The sequence below is a fragment of the Tursiops truncatus genome, chromosome 5 (genome assembly GCF_011762595.2).
Source record: "Tursiops truncatus isolate mTurTru1 chromosome 5, mTurTru1.mat.Y, whole genome shotgun sequence".
In the NCBI taxonomy this organism is placed as follows: Eukaryota; Metazoa; Chordata; class Mammalia; order Artiodactyla; family Delphinidae; genus Tursiops; species Tursiops truncatus.
Window position 1 is genome coordinate 112,783,914 of NC_047038.1, and position 18,046 is coordinate 112,801,959.

The 18,046-nt window shown below is 45.4% G+C and overlaps 1 protein-coding gene across 5 annotated transcripts in view; it reads left to right on the plus strand.

Annotated features, from left to right (window-relative positions):
- Window positions 1-592: 592 nt before the first annotated feature.
- The window catches only part of ZNF827 (zinc finger protein 827), a 180,888-nt gene continuing 163,434 nt past the window's right edge, over window positions 593-18,046 (plus strand). For 3 of the 5 annotated variants that reach the window (XM_033857323.2, XM_073805521.1, XM_073805522.1), the window contains exon 1: window positions 595-1,145. In XM_033857323.2, coding sequence (XP_033713214.1) covers window positions 1,103-1,145 — 43 coding nt within the window. In that variant the 5' untranslated portion in view covers window positions 595-1,102. Of the gene's footprint in view, window positions 1,146-18,046 lie in introns of all 5 variants that reach the window. The other 2 variants (XM_033857322.2, XM_073805520.1) reach the window with 1 other exon arrangement.

Genomic DNA, 18,046 nt, shown 5'->3' on the forward strand with positions numbered 1-18,046 from the left:
TTATTGATGTCACCATATGTTATTTTTTAATTTTTATTTTTGTTATTTTTATTGTAATGTTTTTGGAGAGTGCGTGGAAGACTGTCACCTCCACAGACTTAAGGTGAATGTGTGAGAGAGTAATTCTCTGAGTGCCAAAACCCTGAAGAATTTATGTAGTTTAATCAACAAAAGAAAGTTACGAGAGAAACCTATTTTCTCTCGAAAAATCAGTAAGAATAATGAAATAATCGTTGTTTCAAGAGTGGGAAAAACTTTTTTCCCCCTTAGATCTGGCGAATAGCGGGATAAATTTGAAGAAGTCCATCCCACCCCCGCACGCGCGCCCCCCATTCTTTCCAGACAGAGAGGTTGCAAATCCCAGCCTGAGTCCGCCCTGTGAGCCTTAGGGCACCTTCCTCTTTGCTGTGTGTGTGTGTGTGTGTGTGTGTGTGTGTGTGTGTGTGTGTGTATGTGTGTGTGTGTGTGTGTCTAGCTCTCGCTCTTTCCTTCAGTCTGTGCCTCTGTGTGTGTGTGTGTGTGTGACAGAGAGAGAGAGAGAGAGAGAGAGAGAGAGAGAGAGCGCGAGAGGAGAGAGAGAGAGAGCGAGAAAGAGAGCGAGAGAGAGAGAGAGAGAGAGAGCGAGAGAGCAAGAGAGCGAGCTGTGAGCTGTGCTGCCGCCGCCGCTGCCCTTTGATCCCGACATTAGTGTTAGGGGCTCGGAGACACAGAGCGCGGCCATAGACACCGACGCACCGGCACTCATTTATTTATACCTCCCATCACACACGCGAGCATAGGACACACACACACTCACACCTATTAGATCCGTTTCCATTGAAGAATATTACGCTCGGGGACAAGCCAGGTGCACGACCAAAAAATTAAAAAAAAAAAAAAAGGAAAAAAAAAAAGAAAGGAAAGAAAAGAAGAAAACCCCTCTTCTGGCTCCAGGAAACAAGCTTCAACCCATTGCACACACCGGAGAGAAGGGGTTTCCCCCTGCCCGCCCGCGCGCCCCCCAACTACCTCCCCGCTCCTGCCAGTGTCTGCCTCTCTGCCCCCACGGGGGTTTATTTGATCTCACATTAACCAAGGAGGAGAATGTGAGAAAAGGGGGAAAATGCCCAGGAGGAAGCAGGAGCAGCCCAAGCGCCTTCCCTCACGTAAGTCATCCCTTCTCCACCTCCTCTCGTGCCATTTTCTCGCCCTCCCTCTCCTCTTTCCCCTCCGCAGCCTCCTCCGTTGTTTTCTGCATTAGTTTAGGGTTACAGAGGTGAAACTGACAAAGACACAGCCCGGGTTACTCCTCGTTTAGGTCTATGCTGAGGCAGCCATGTTGGTGATGATCAGCCCCGTGCCCTTTCTATTCTCTCTCTCTTTTTCTTTCTTTCTCTCACCCCCCCCCCCCTTTTTTTTCCTTGAGATCGGGCTTTTTTCCCTTTTCCCTCCCCCTCCCCCTCCTCACTCCGGGTTGCTGGGGGGAGGGGGCAAAAGAAGGGAGGAGGGGAGTAGTGTGGATGCCGGGGTTTTTTTAATCGGGAGTGGAGGGGAGGTGGGAGAGGTTGGAATCTTTTTAAACAAGAAATTCCTTGCGGATCCCGGTGCCTGAGGGTGCGGGGGTCGGGGCGCGCGGAGGGCTGGGGGCCGTGACATGGCGTTTGGGGGTGTCGGGGCGAGGGCGCGCGGCCGCCTGCCGAGTACGGGATCCAGGGAGAGGTCCGTCTCCGGCTAAAGGTTGCGCCGGGGCTGGTCGGGCCCGGAGCCGCCGGCGGCAGCGGCGGCGGCAGGAGCAGGAGGCGGAGGTGGAGGAGGCGGCGGCGGAGGAGGGGAGTCGGGGGCGGGCGAGGCGGGAGCGGCTGGGAGGGTGTGGGGGCACCGCACACAAACACACGGGTACACACGCGCCGCCGGGCGGCTGCTCCCGGGGCGCCGGGGCGAGGGGGCGCGCCGGGGCGCGGGGGCGCGGGGCGGCCGGGCTGGGGGCGAGGCCCGGCAGCGGCGGGCGGATGTGGGGTGCGGGAGCTGCGCCGAGGCGGAGGCAGGAGGCAGGGCGGCTCGCGGCGCGCGAGGTCCCTGCAGAGCCGAGGGGAGGGAGGAGCAGGGCTCCTGGCCGCAATAAAATGCGGGGTCAGTCGGAGCAGACGGAGCCGGGCGAGACTCGGGCTCTCAGACCCCCCTCCCCGGCGAGCCTGAGCAGAGTCCAGGACTAAAGTGCATCACAGCCCTCCCCGGCTGCAGCCACACACCAACTGGAGACACACACCGCCGGCACGGCCCGGTCCCCTTCCCCTCCTCCACCCGCGCCCCTGGTCCCTCTCCGCCCTCCCTCCGGCTTTTCTTTGCGAGACTCTTAACTTTTCCCCCACTCCCTCTCCAGCTCACACCCCCCCCCCCCCCAATCTTTCTCCGCTTTGAGTGTTCCGAGATGCTGCTAAAGCTAAAAGTGAAGGAGAAAGAAGCAACTAAAAATATCCCCCGGGGCCGCCCGGCTCCTTGAATGCAGGGAGGAGGGGGCAGGGGAGAAGGCGTGGGGCGGGGTGACGGGGAGGAGGGGACGCCGGAGGCGCCGGAGGGAGGGGTCGGGGGAGACGGAGGGTCAATTTCTCTTCTCTCCCCCCGCACTGCTCCTCTCTCCCGGCGGTTTGGCGCTGCTTGGAGCCCGATCCTGCAAAACCCGGGCTGGGGGCGGGAGCGGAGCCGGAGCGCCCGCCCGCCCGGGTGTCAGGCCGACGTGGTCGGTCACCTGAAGTTCACGGAGGGTGGGGGAAGGGTTAAGGTTATGGTGTCTCGGGCTGGGGTTGTGTGTGAGCGTGTGCGTTTCCGCTGCAGACAGGCAGCGCGATCGATCTCCCCCTCGCGAAATCTCCGCGGCTGTGCCTGCCCGGGGGACGGGCAGGGGGCGCGGGTGGCTCGGGCCGGGCGCCCCCGTGCCTCCGTGTCACCCGGGCCGCGGTCGAAGTGGCGAGCAAGGGCACTCGCAGGCAGCCCGCTCCGCAAACATTCCTCTTTCTTTCCCCTTCCCGGTACGCAGGAGTCGACGCACAGGGCTTGGGTTGTGCTTTTTTTCCCCTTCCTTTAAAAAAAAAAAAAAAAATGCCCCTGTGCAGTCCTTTCTTCGCCTGCCCGCTAGAGGTTCTGAGGATAATATCACATATGTAATATATATGCACATAAAATCATTCGCAGGCGCCTGGGTGTGTAGGGAAATTTTGTGCGAGGAAGGAGAAGGCGGCGGAGTCGGGGAGGGCGAGTTGGGAGGCTCCGCGCTGCGATTCACAGAAAACTCGCAGCAGTTGGTGGAAGTGTGTGCGTGCACATGGCCGGCCGGCCGCAGTTCCCAGCTCTTTTCGGGGGCGTTTGGGGGCAGGGAGAGGAGGCAGGAATCCTGGGGGGGCGTCGGGGGAGGTTTGCCCTGCTCGGACAAAATGGGCTTCAGTGTTCTCTGCGAACTTGCCCTTAGATGGCAACTTTGGGCGCTGATGAGCTTGTGTGCGAAAACCAGGGCGGTGAGGTTATTTGGTCATTTTCCTTTCTTCTTAAAAAAAAATCTTGGCGGGGTGAGAGGGAGGGTAGGAGGGGAGAAGGGATTTATCTGCTCGGTTGTGACGGAGATGGAACGCCTTCCCTCCCGTTGTGGGTAGTGCAGTCGGGCAGCTGCAGCCTGCCCTGCTGCTGACCTTGACCCTGACCTCGTGCGACTACCCTCTCCGTCTGAGAGGAAATTCAGGCTCCATTTTAGCTCGTGTGTTTTGGTGGGCCTCTCCAGTGCGCTGGGGCCTGGTGATTAAGTTATATTTTGAGAGTGGTCTCTCCCACCCTGTTCTCTAATTGAATACTGTTATCCACTCAAGTTAAAAAAAAAAAAAAAAAGAGAAAGAAAAAATCAACTCTTTCTCTCATTCACATAAAGCCACTTTTACTGAAGTAAAAAGCAATAACCTTTTGGAAACACCGTAAAAGTCCCTCCGGTTTTTAAAGAGAAGCCTAATTTGTGAAGCTTTCTCCACTTACCTTTGGTTTGAATGGATTTTTGTGGATGTGTGCTGCCTGTTTTAAGCATAGTTTACACATGTTTTGTGAGCAGTTTGCATTTGAGCTAAGAGCAATTTCTGGGCAAATGGTGTATTTTGCAATTCAGACATAGTAACCCAAGGCTTGCTAAGTGCTGAGTGAGTCTTGAAAGAACTTGCAGTGGGGTGGACTTTGGTCAAATTAGTGTTAATTTGTATTTAATGTAGAATATAATTGTAGCCCTAAATTCCAGTTTTAATGCTAAGTTCTTTGTTTATTTGTTTGTTTATTTGTGTGCGGTGGGGGGGGGGCGGCCGGATTTTTCTTTCCCTGGAGAACCGTTTTGTATCAAAGTTAAAATATAGAGCGTTGGGAGTTGATTGCTGTGATAGACTGTCATCCTGAGTTTTTAAGAAGTTATATAGGGGCCGACTTAACATTTCTCCATAAAAGAAAGGAGTGATATGCGTGGGTTTCAGGGTGGGAAAGGTGGGAGGGGGAATGAGATGGGGAGCATTGCTTTTGAAACCAAAAAGCCTTCTGAGTAAACACAAGTACTTAAGAGCCACTATTGATGTAACGTTTTTAGAATTTAGAGAACCTGTAAACCCATTTAAGAAGTTCAAATTAGAATACAAGAAAAGAAACTTGTGATAACTGCATCTCTAGAAAATTTAGGATGCTTTCCACTTCCTCTTAGGTCCCCCCCCTTGCCTGTGTACCCCTCCCCCCATAAACCATTGCTACTAATAAACTCTATGTGTTATTAAATATGATACTAGCCAGCCACAGTGGGGAACCTCCAAAGCCCACAGTCCTCCCACCCTATAGCACAGACACCAGGGAACCTGGAAGTTCCACCCTCCAGTAGATTAGTCCTGGAAATCCAGACTAGCACTTGGTATTATCTGATACCAAGTCTGGGGTGAGCCTCAGCCCCTGGCACGGAGTCCCAGCAATTCCCCAGGCTGGGCTTCGTTCTGCTAAGGTTTCCTAGCTCCTTCTGTTCAACTAGACACCCATGGGACTGTTCAGAACCGAATTAGCTTTGGGGATGGGCGAGCCTTTAACCTGACACTACTAACCTAAGCGTTAGATTTCTGATTTAAAATTCTACACAGTCCTTTCCTCCTGGGCCTCTGAAGTAAGTGTGTGTGTGTTTGTTTTTGTTATGTGGGCCTCATACATATGCAGAAAAACAAATGGACTGTCCTATAGAATTGAATGGTGATCCTACTGGCTGCCAATCAAAAAGGCGAGCGGCGCTAGCTTTCGGAGGTGACCCCCAACCAAGGGTGTTAAACCTAAACTATTTTTGAGAAGTGGATTTCAAAATTATTATTCGAACTAAAGCCTTTATTTCTTGGCCTAGAGCAGTAATTATCATTTTGGGATTTAAATACGACTCTGCTGCAATTGATGGCTCTTTTACAAAAGTTCTTTCCACTAACGGGGTCCGATACCATGTTCCAAAAAAATGTCCTAGAGGTCCTTGGAGCTATACGATGTGCTTATCTTTAGCAGAATCCCGAACTGCAGAGTTTAAAAATGTTTGTCAGCCTGAGAAAGAGGAAGAGAGGGAAACTGATACGGTGACTGTTTGCCAGGCCCGGGGCTCGGCCCTTTGTGAACATCGTTCCATTTGGGATCACAGACTGGAGAGGGAAAGGGGTGTGTTTGTTGCATCTGTAAAACCTTTGACCATCGGTACCATCAGCACTTTTAAGATTTCCTCATTAGCTTCAACTTACCCCTAAACGGGTATGAGTTTAGATTCGCTTCTGTTTATCATTGGAAAGCTGCCCGATGCCTATTCCCGAGGGGGAGCACAAAGGAAAAGTTCATAAAACAGTTGTTTTGTTATTCCAGTATTTTCACTGTTTACTCAGTTGCGGGTCAAGACCAGAACAGGTTATTGTGTTCGGCATGAACAAAACTTTAAAAATTCTTTCTTGCTTTCTAGTAAAATTGGGAAACAAGATGACTGAAAAGAGACAGGATCCCTTATTTTTATATTTTTATGGGTCTTTCTATGTCTATTGAAAGACAGAAGGTAGAAGATTGAACCCTTTCCCTTACTTATTCTTATTAAAGTTTTTCAGTGACCAGACAGTACCTCCTGACTAGGACAGGAACCATGGGGAAGTTTTTAAAATCTGAAATAGAAAAGTATTTCACTTCGGATGGTTCTGGGGTACCACAAAGCTTGATGCTGGGCAGAAGTGTCTATCTGTTCTCCTGAAAGAAATCCATGTATTCCTAATACAGTAAGTAGGGTCCACTGAGCTTTGCTGTTAAAATAAGGAAGATAGCTCAAAATCGCCTTCCTTCTAATGCTGCAAAATAGTTTGTAATAAAAAAATTGATTTTTAATTTGTCTACGTGTTGCCATCTCGCTCTGGGGATGACACAGCTGGTGTGAACTGACAAGTCTCCTGCACCAGGTGTTAATAAATCACGTTGGGGAAGTAGAAATTGGACAGCTTTCGGCCAGTGTTAGAGCTTGCTGTGCATTTGAGTTTTCAGAGTCTTTGAATGGCCTGTTAGGAGAGTTCCTAGGGAGGTGTGGAAAGTCTTGATCTCGCGAGGCTTATAAAATTAGATGGACAAAAAGGCTGTGGAAACAGCCAAGGGATCTTGTCGTACTGATGGAGTAACCAGGCAGGCTTCTCCTGGGGTCACAAGTTGGTTTACAATACAAGGATTAATTAATTAATGTCAAGATGTCCTTGTAGGAAAGACCAGATTCGAAGTGTGTAGGTAAAGCAGTTTATTTAGTAATCCCGGTAGTTCAGATTGTGTCTGAATGACTTCGTTTCCCCGGAAGAGAAAAACTCGTCCGGTAGCACTAACCCTGGTCACTTCGTGCAGAGTGGTGTCTTTGGACTCAAAAGATGGTAAGGTGCGAAGGAAATGATGGTGGAGCCCAGATTGTCAGAGTGGAAAAAGCTCTCTTGGTTTCCGTGACTGGTCAGTAATGCCCTCTGTGAAAGCTGAGGGCAGCTTAGTCTTGGGAGGAGGTTAATATATCCTTTCGCTTTCCTCGTTTGAAGTTGCCTCGTCTCTCCTCCACTCTTCCTTTTTAAATATCTGCTGGAGTATTAGGACAGGAGGACCGAAAAACAAACACAACAGGCTGGAGCTCATCTCTCTATTCTGAGTGATGTGTTAGTAATTTTCTATAATTTAATCAGACTGATCGCAGAACAAGATAATGAGAGTGTGACCTACAAAATAGGACTTTTGGGGGCGTGAAAGGCTTTCTAGCAGAAGGTTTTTACAAGACCATGAGCTTTGTGGTGAAGGAGTAGATTTTGAGTTTCCTCTTATCTGAAAGAAATCCAGACCAGGCCTAGTGATGGGAAGGCGTGTGGGGGGGTTTTGTTTTTTGGTTTTTTATCCATCAGATTTCGTTACTGCTTTGGCCTCAGTAAAGGCACTCTAGAATCACATTTTAGAGATGCAGATTGTCAGGGAAGATGCTGTGTCCTGTTTCTGATGGGCTCTTTTCTATTTCCTACTTTCTAGGTGTAGCTCAGTAATGCACACCATCTAGGGCCATGTGTACAAAATACTTTATGGTTTATGGTAGCTGAAATGTCTTTCGTCATATTTTATAAGAAACTAATGTGCAAAGCACAAACCTTAGAAATAGGTAAGAGATTTCATGGGCTGAAGTTTCTAGCTGCTTTCCCCCTTCTGTTTAGGAGCAAGTTTTGTATTTCTCTCCTCCATCTGTACATTACATTTTTATGATATTAGAGAATAGTATATATGTCTAGGTGCTGAAGCAGGGGCCTCTCAGACGGCTTTATCATTCCCCAAGGACCCACCTTGGGATAGAATCACTGTAGCTACAAGGTAGTTTCATAAATTAAAATCAGACCGGCTTGATACTAATCTTTAGCTGCATGGGTGCATATCGTTGTTTATTTTATAAAAGTCAGCCTCACTGCCTGTGTACACACACACACACAGACACACACACACACATACACAGAAGCTGCCCTGTAGCTAATTTTATAAAATGTACAGTGATACACGCCCACGGTCTGAAATCAGCATGAGGCCTTTAGCCACTCTGTTTTTCACAGACTGACCCAGAGTTATAGTAAATGCAGCAGATTCTGTGTGCCTAAAAAGGATATTGTTTCCAGCCTTCCCTTCCCTTCTTGTTAAAAAACTTCTACCACTGAAGCTCCCTCGAGTTCTTAAGTGACTAAGGCTTAGGTACTCTTGCTTCTGTTTTTAAGAAATTCCAAATTCAGCCAAGTTCTATCTCCCAGCAAGGAAGGAATGTGTGGACCTTCTCCGAGGCTTGCGCCTGAAAAAGCCAACCCCAAAATAATCCCTCTCTCTCTCTCTCCCTCTTTCCTGTAATTTCTCCATGGGTCAGAAAAGTGGTTAGAGCCCCATTAGAAGTGAGCTGTGAAGGGAAAAAGACGGAGGGTGAGAGAAATGTGCGTCTCGGGATGAATCGTTTGGAGTGCTCTGAAGAGGTTGGCTTTCAAAGGGGAACGGAGAAGCCCAGGGAAGATGGTCTTTTCCACGACAGATCAGCAGCAGCCTGCTTATCTGTGCTTTTGAAACAAGCTGCTGTACTTGAGGAGGGGGAGAGATTTTTCTAAAGTTACGTAGTGCCAGTGTCTTGGGTTGTCTGGTGGTATATTTTATTTATTGACTTGTTTTTATTATTATTGGAGTATAATTGCTTTACAATTTTGTGTGAGTTTCTGCGGTACAGTAAAGTGAATCAGTTATATGGATACCTATATCCCCTCCCTCTTGGACCTCCCTCCTATCCACCCCCCATCCCACCCATCTAGGTGGTCACAGAGCACCGGGCTGAGCTTCCTGTGCTTTATAGCATGTTCCCACTAGCTATTTTACGCATGGTAGTGTATATACGTCATTCCTAATCTCCCAATTCGTCCCACCCTCCCCTTCCCCACTCTGTGTCCACAGGTCCGTTCTCTACGTCTGTGTCTCTGTTCCTGCCCTACAAATAGGTTCATCTGTACCATTTTTCTAGATTCCACATATATGTGTCAATATACAATATTTGTTTTTCTCTTTCTGACTTACTTCACTCTGTATGACAGACTCTAGGTCCCTCCACATCTGTACAAATGACCCAATTTCGTCCCTTTTTATGGCTGAGTAATATTCTATTGTATATATGTGCCACATCTTCTTTATCCATTCATCTGTCGTTGGACATTTAGGTTGTTTCCATGTCCTGGCTATTGTAAATAGTGCTGCAATGAACATTTTGGTACATGACTCTTTTTGAATTATGGTTTTATCTGGGTATATGCCCAGTAGTGGGATTGCTGGGTCATATGGTAGTTCTATTTTTAGTTTTTTAAGGAACCTCCATACTGTTCTCCACTGAGGCTGTATCAGTTTACATTCCCACAACAGTGCAAGAGGGTTCCCTTTTCTCCACACCCTCTCCAGCATTTACTGTTTGTATATTTTTTGATGATGGCCATTCTGACCAGTGTGAGGTGATACCTCATTGTAGTTTTGATTTGCATTTCTCTAATGATTAGTGATGTTGAGCATCCTTTCATGTGCCTCTTGGCCATCTGTATGTCTTCTTTGGTGAAATGTCTATTTAGGTCTTCCACCCGTGTTTTAATTGAGATTTTTGGGTTTTTTTGATATTGAGCTCCATGAGCTGTTTGTATATTTTGGAGATTAATCCTTTGTCCGTTGCTTTATTTGCAAATATTTTCTCCCTTTCTGAGGGTCGTCTTTTTGTCTTGCTTATGGTTTCCTTTGGTGGTGTATTTTTAAAAGTTTTTGTTGTTGTTTTGTAACGAGAGAGAGAAAATATCATGTGATTTTTGCCCTCTTTTCACTATGTCTACTGTATACAGTACATCTTAAGTAAAAAATGGAGACCGTACATGCTTTTTAAGGTCATAGAGTAGTGGTCCAGTGTACAGGCTCTGCTGCCAAGCTGTTTAGATCTGAGCTCTGACACTAACTAGCTGTGTGACCTTGGGCAAATTACTTAACTTCCCTGTTCTCTGGTTTCCTCATCTTTCAATAGTGATAACAGTCCCTATATCATAGGGATATTGTACGTATTAATTGAATACCTATATAAATGTCAATATTATGTACACACACAAAGCCATACCTAATTAGTGGCTGCTTTGTAGAAAGAGCTCAAGAAAGATTAGCTATTATTAAGTATACGAAATGTTTCCATTTGCTTAGTTTGTGATTACACTGTAGGCATATCTGCCTCAGAACTTTTTGGTGATGTCTGTGTTTATTATTATTTAAAAAGAATTTCCATGTATCTCATAGAGTAATAATACGATATGGTAAAATTCTTTTATAAGGCTATATAATAGGGCTTGACAAGTACTTGTTTCATAGGCCAACAATATTACTTTAGACTTTTACTAGAGGAACAAGTTCCTCTGTGTGTATGATTTGACTGAATTATATCTAAATTGTGTAATAATCATATGAATTTTGACTGGGTTTTACTGTAAAGTGATGATAGTAAATCCACATTCCCAGACTTTCACTGAGATTCAAATGAGAAAATAAGTGTTTAATAAAAGTTTATTTATTCATTGATTTACCAGTCAGTCAGTCCACTGATTAAAATTACCCAGGGGAAATTTCCATTGGGTTTTCTATGTGTTCCATAGGTAATAGTTCACATTTTGCACAGAAAGAAGGAAAGACAGGGTCTGCTGTTTCTAATTGCAGAGGACCAAACCAAGAGAACATTAGCTGATTTAGGGTTCTTTTTAATTTTAATTTTATATTGGAGCATAGTTGATTAACAGTGTTGTGTTAGGTTCAGGTGTACAGCAAAGTGATTCCGTTATACATATAGATGTATCTATTTTTCAAGAATTTTAAAAGAAGGATTGGGGTATGTGTGTGTTGTATGTGTGTGTTGTGTGTGTGTTGTGGATGATATTAGAAGTCACAAGCTAGTGGCCCACTGATATGTTTTGCCCCATACAGTATGTTTAAAAACTCGAGACAGCATTTGGAAGTGGTCGGTTTCACATACAAATCCAGATTTCCAGCTTCTTCTGAAAACTTGGACGAGCAAGCAGCACCAGGCCACCTCCCCACATGGCAACAATCTGCTGCCGTCGGTGGCGGCTGTCTCCCTTCCCTGGCATGTGCTCGTCAGTCTGCCACAGTTCCTGCCACTGGGCTGCCGTGTCCCCGTCTGCATGTACATCTGTCCACCCCCGTGAAGTGTCTTATCTCCCAGCCCCCACAGGCGTTTGGATTAGAAACTGTTCTATATTCCCCAATATTCTGTAATCTTTTAATTCATCACTGAAGCTAGGGCACTATAAACCACATCCTATGACAGTATCAGGAATCTGTCTGCGGTCGGGATTAAGATCCTGGTGCTAGACACGTGAGTTCGATCCTGGCTGTCCCACATTTTGGCTGTGACCTTGGCACGTTTCTACAGTTTGCCTGTTTTCTCATCTGTAAATTGGGAAAACGTCGTAGGTCCTATGGGGACAAAGTGAGTTCATACGTGTAGATATTTTGATTCGTGTCTGGCACATAGTATATGCACAGTAAATGCTGGCCACGTGAAGACACCCGAGGTGTGAATTTCTTTCTTTTCTTTTTTTTTTTTTTGGGAATTTCTTTCAACTAAGGATCCCAGTACGATTGCTTTAACTGTGCTGTGTAATCAGTCAGTGACAACTATTGTTGCCTCTCAGTTTCTGATCATAATCTGCCAACCCAGTGGTTCTCTACCCTGGTAGCCCATTATAATCACCTGGGAGATTTTAAAAATGCAAACACCCCCCAGATATTTAAACTTAATTGGCCCAGAGTGGAGTCTGGGCATGGACATCCTTTAAAAGCTCCCCAGGTGATACAAATGGGTAGCAAGAGTTGAGGACCCTTGAACTAACCAGAACTCCCACTCTGGGCTGATGCCATGTCAGCCAAAAATAAAGGTATGATTTTGAGTCTGGGCGGCTTATTGATGAGAATCTGTTAAACTCTTAAAACCTTTAAAAATAGCTCATGGATCTGAATAATTGACTCCAACTCCTCCGGATCAGAAACCAGAGGTTCAGGGAAGGACCTGTACTAAGCAGGAGACACAGATTCTAGTCTTCTCTGTCACCTTCTCCCACCACAATCACCAGGGTTTCTCACTAGCGTTGTGACCTTGGGTAAGTCACTTGGCCTCTCTGTACTTGGCGGAGTGCCGTCTTGTAAAATGGGTAACAGTACATTAGCCACACCTTCTTTTTATATAATGCTTATATAAACATTTTCGTCGATACCATCTGCCTGTGAGGCAGGCAGGGAAGAGCCCCTCCTCTTACCAATTGGACAGACCTGGAAACTGGGCCACAGGGAGGAAGAAACCAGCTTGAGAGGTCACCGGCGCGAGTACTATGAAAGGCTGGAGCCCTGTGAAGGGCGGGTCTCTGGGCTCAGAGCTGCTCTGAGGTCTGTGAAACCGTCACGGGGTCTCAAGCTTGAAGGATATACCTTCACCACCTGCACCTCCTCTCAGACCCTCCACTGCAGGAGGCCCCCTAGGTGCTGATGGAACACATACGTTGCCCTGTGATTCACAAAAACTTGTGCCACCAATCATATTTCTTTCCTCAGAGATTTATTTTGACCTTAGACTAAGCAGAGGGTCATAGAATAGAGTCACATGCAGTGATGTACTTTCTGGGGTCTGAATTATGTGCTCCACGTGGAGAACATTGCCTTCATGTAATGGCCTAGAATTGTGAGTTGTTTTCTATTCTGTGCTTGTTTGGCCCTACTTGTTAACCCAACAATCCTCTCTGGAGCATGAAACACAGCTGTATTTGGAAGGAAACAGAGTGTGGGACACCCTATGCTTCAGGAAATTTTCCGGAAATGTGCTATAGGATTTCTCCCTTCTAGGGGAAAGCAAAACTCCAATAATAACTTACTGGGTTTTAATCTGACCTTAAGAAAGAGGGAAATCAAATTATAGTGAACTGCTTTCTGACATTTATAGGAAGAGAGGAATTTCATAATCTAGAAGTAGGGCTTGGGTTGGCTGGATGGCTAGATCACAGTTAGAAGTGCTGTGTACCAGTGGCTACTCAAATACACGTTGATAGATGAGAAATATATACAAAAGAGAAGAAAAAAATACATGTATTTTATTTTATTTTTTTTCCTTTCTTTTTTTATTAATTTTTATTGGAGTATAGTTGCTTTACAATGTTGTGTTAGTTTCTGCTGTACATTAAAGTGCATCAGCTATACGTATACATATATCCCCTCGTTTTTTGGGTTTCCTTCCCATTTAGGTCACCACAGAGCATTGAGTAGAGTTCCCTGTGCTATACAGTAGGTTCTTATTAGTCATCTATTTTATACGTAGTAGAGAGTACACATATTTTAAATATGACTTGTGTACTCCATGAGACTGGAACCATGGAAATCACAGATATTAACTGTTTATTAATTTATTCTTAAAAATCTATATTGGCTTTTAATGACAAAAGGAGTGCATGTTTAGTATAAATAATTAAAGCAATGCAGGAATATTTATAGTAAGATGTGAAAGTCTCGTTTCCCAACTTACACCCCCAGAGATAACTGCTATTAATCAACAAACAATATTTAAAATTCAGCCATCATTTGAAAAATGGATGCATTTCAGCAGAGTTGGCTACATTAATGTAAGTACTGAATTCAGGACAAGGGTGATAACATTGGCCTTGTGAACTGATTAGATCACATGCATAATAGTGAATCCCAGATTGAGTGCCCTGATTTAAAGGGGGACATTGATAAACTGCTCACCAGAAGGGAGGCAACTAGAATGTTGCAGGCTCTTGAAATCATCATGTGAGGAATTTACTATTGAGGCAATTGGGAGTACTTAATTCGAAGAAAAAAGTGAGGGTGGATAAAAATTGTGCATGGTAGCTACATTGAAATATATGAAGTTCTGTCAAGTGAAAAAGGGAGTAAACTTACTCTGAATTGTCACTCATCCTAAATTCTCACCTTGTGTCTGCTAACTGATACTTGATTCATCCATCCACCCATCCATCCATCCATTCATTCATTCAGGCAGCAGTAACAGTTTCTGTGCCAGGGATTAAGGATCTGTGGAGCTGAACGGAGCATGGTCCCGGCTCACAAGGATCTCAGAGCCAAGCAGGCAGAGAAGGAGATGGAAACAAATAACTAAAATTCAGCTTGAAAAGTATTTTCATAGATTTCTGAAATGCTGAGCAGAAAACAGAGACTAGGACCCACAGGGTAGAAGTTATAGGGAAGATAACTTTGGTTTCTTAAGATAAGGGCCTGTTGAATAAATAAAACTGCCCACAAATGAAACAGAAGATCTTGTGTTTACAAAGAAGCTGGTTCCACCAGCTGTCAAGGGTGATGTTTTTAAGGACTGCAAGTAAAGAGGGGGTGAGACGGGGTGCAGAAATGTTGAGAATTCTATCGAGCAAATGCTTCTTTGCTTGGTTTCTCTTATAAAACAGGAAAGCTGCTCCTACAGCGGGGAGAGAACATCTTTCAGTATGGTGAGTTGAAAGCCTTTTGGGAATAAGGATACGTGGATGTCGACACACATTAGAGCAGCGAGGATTTGTTCAGCTGAGGGTTGGAGTCCCTACTTGGTGCTCATTCATTAAGAAAAAGTTTTGAGCATTTACCCGGCTCATAAAAGTTGTCTAGAATGCAGTCTGTGCTGACAGTTCTTTCAAATGTTGACACGAAACAATCACAGAGGATAAGTACAAATCAATATGCCAACAGGTACAAGACAATAATATATGAATTAGGTGTGTAAATGTTTGAGGAAACTCAGAGGAAGAGTGATGGGTAGAAGATTCTTGGAGAGGATTGGTACCTAAAGCATCCTCAAGGATGTGATGGATTTAGATCTTGAGACGAGAGAAGAACGTTCCAAGCAGAAGAAATAACATTAGCCAAAAGAGGTTGAAATAAACCAGAAGTAGGCAGGAGACACTAAGGAACTTCGTTCAGCCGGAGCGGGCATATTGGTGATGTAAGGATAGGAAGTAGGAAAAATGTAGTAGGAGCTGGCCCAGGTGATAAGAGATTCTGCTGGTTACGTTCAGTGTTTTGGATACAGCACAAAATCAACAGTGAAATTTGGTAGTTTTTCATTGTGCTGTAGATGGAGATGGAGGATGATGGCCTGAAGGAAGAAATGGCCCTTTTAAGTAGGGAGGGCTATTGAAAAACCAAAGTAGATGGATGGCAGTGGCTGTGACCACTGAAGGTGCCCGAGAAGAGACCTGCCCCAGTGATGGGGTTCTCTGGGGCCGGTGCTGCAGACCCTCCGCCAGGGCTTAGTCCCTGCCCCTCCTCCAACCACCCCTTCCGTACGTCTTTGGTTTCCTTTGGCAAAGAAAGCTCTAATGCAGCGTCTCCCTTTGGAGGTTGCAAAGTATGTGCCATTTACAAAAAATAATGTAGCTAACATTCATACATCTATAATGAAGCATTATGGTTAAACGAACATTAATAAACCTACTGCCCAATCTAACGGATTTCAACGCTAGCAAATTTCTCCCGCTACCTGTTCCCATTTTCCTAAATTTTCTGTTGATCATTCCTCTAGCTTTTTCTCTATAGCTTTACCGTATTTAGTTTCGCTTGTCTTTGAAATTTATAAAATATAAATGTATTAAAAAGTTGGCAAATAACACGCATTCCGCACCTTGGATTTTCATCCAACTGTTACCTTTGTGCGATGTATTCATGTTGATGCATTTAGCCGTGGTGCATTCATTTTCACTGCTCCCTAGTATTGTACTGTAGAAACATACCACAGGGTGTGTGGTTTGTTTCTACTTTTTGCTGTTAGAAGAGTGCTGCTGTGAGCATACAAGTATATATCTCTTTGGCCTGAGTGAAAATTTCTCTAAGACACTGGTTCTCAAATATTTTGGTCTTGGGACCTCCTAAAAGTTATTGAGGACTTCGAAGAGCTTTTGTGTATATGCATTGTATCCATCTCTATATAGCATAACAGAGATTAAAATTGAGAAATTAGGGCTTCCCTGGTGGCGCAGTGGTTGAGAGTCCACCTGCCGGGGCAGGGGACACGGGTTCGTGCCCCGGTCCGGGAAGATCCCACATGCTGCGGAGCGGCTAGGCCCGTGAGCCATGGCCGCTGAGCCTGCGCATCCGGAGCCTGTGCTCCGCAACGGGAGAGCCCGCAACAGTGAGAGGCTCGCGTACCGAAAAAAAAAAAAAAAAAAGAAATTAAATATTTTTATTGTTAAAAATAATGGTTATAACCCATTATCTGTTCATTATAAATAGGATATTTTTATGAAAAATACCTTTTTCCAAAAAACTTTAGTGAGAAGAGTGGTATCATTTCATAATTTTACAAATCTCTTTAACGTCTGACAAGATGATCATATCTGCTGCTGCATTCAGTCAATTGCAGCGTGTTGTTTTGGATGGAATATAGGAAGAAAATCTGGCTTCACACAGATGTGTAATAGCCTTTTCAGATAATTACGGCTATTCTTTGGTACTTTGCCAAGACTCAAAAAGAGGGAGCTTCTTAAAGCTATCCCTTAGCTTAGTTCATTGTAATGTGGAATCTGAAACCATTTCCATGAATTTTTTGTATTCAGTTTCATTAAAACCTACTGGTCTATACTGCAGTTTGAATGGATCATCATGTATGTACCATCACACGTGAGTTATTTGCAAAGGATTGTTTCACTAAGTTCTGTAGCTCTACCAAATGTTGAAACATTTCATTATACAGTATAAAAAATTTATTAATGTCAACACTGGTCTTATTTGAAAAGTCTATTGGGAAACTGTCAAGTTCACAGTGTAGGGTACGGGTTTTCCAAAATTTTAATTCTTGCTTGAAAGCTTGAATTTTATCGTTGGCTACAAATGCTGTCAGCTTTTCCTTGAAGTATCAACCTTACTTCATTCATTTCCAAGAAACTGCCTGCCACATACCCAAATTTGAATGACCAAAGTTTGTCAGTTAAAAGTGATATTCCAGGGCTTCCCTGGTGGCGCAGTGGTTGAGAGTCCGCCTGCCGATGCAGGGGAGACGGGTTCGTGCCCCTGTCCGGGAAGATCCCACATGCCGCGGAGCGGCTGGGCCCGTGAGCCATGGCCGCTGAGCCTGCGCGTCCGGAGCCTGTGCTCCGCAACGGGAGAGGCCACAGCAGTGAGAGGCCCGCGTACCGCAAAAAAAAAAAAAAGTGATATTCCAAGAAAAAAGTTGCTGGTTCTGCTCCCAACTCAATCACACACGTACTTTTCCTAGATACAGCCATCGTACTTCAGTCGTGGCAGAAGTGCTTTTTGCACACATTTCATTACATTTAATATTTTTTAAAAGTTTACTCAAGGGTCAATCTTTAATAAAATTAATAATTTCTACTGCTGCTTCATCAAAGATACTCTTTTTTTATATATATAATTTTTTTTTTTTTTGCGGTACGCGGGCCTCTCACTGCTGTGGCCTCTCCCGTTGTGGAGCACAGGCTCCGGACGCGCAGGCTCAGCGGCCATGGCTCACGGGCCCAGCCGCTTCCGCGGCATGTGGGATCTTCCCGGACCGGGGCACGAACCCGTGTTCCCTGCATCGGCAGGCGGACTCTCAACCACTGCGCCACCAGGGAAGCCCTAATTTTTTTCTTTTTGACCACTCTGCACGGCTTGTGAGATCCTAGGTCCATGAGCAGGGATCAAACCCACACCCCCTGCATTGGAAGCTCAGAGTCTTAACCACTGGACCGCCAGGGAAGTCCCCCACCAAAGACATTCTTAAGTGAAACTGGCAGGGTTGTTTTGTTTTCTGTGTGTGTGCGTGTGTGTGTGTGTGTGTGTGTGTGTGTTTACTGTGAGTGTGTGGTGGTGAAGAGGGCAGTGATTATTAGGATGCTTTGGTGCCACTGCCTCTATTCGAGCTAAGGTGCCAGCATTTTACCCGCCATTGCTTTTGTGTCATCAGCGCAAATGTTAACAGAGTGAAAAGGGCAGATAATATCTT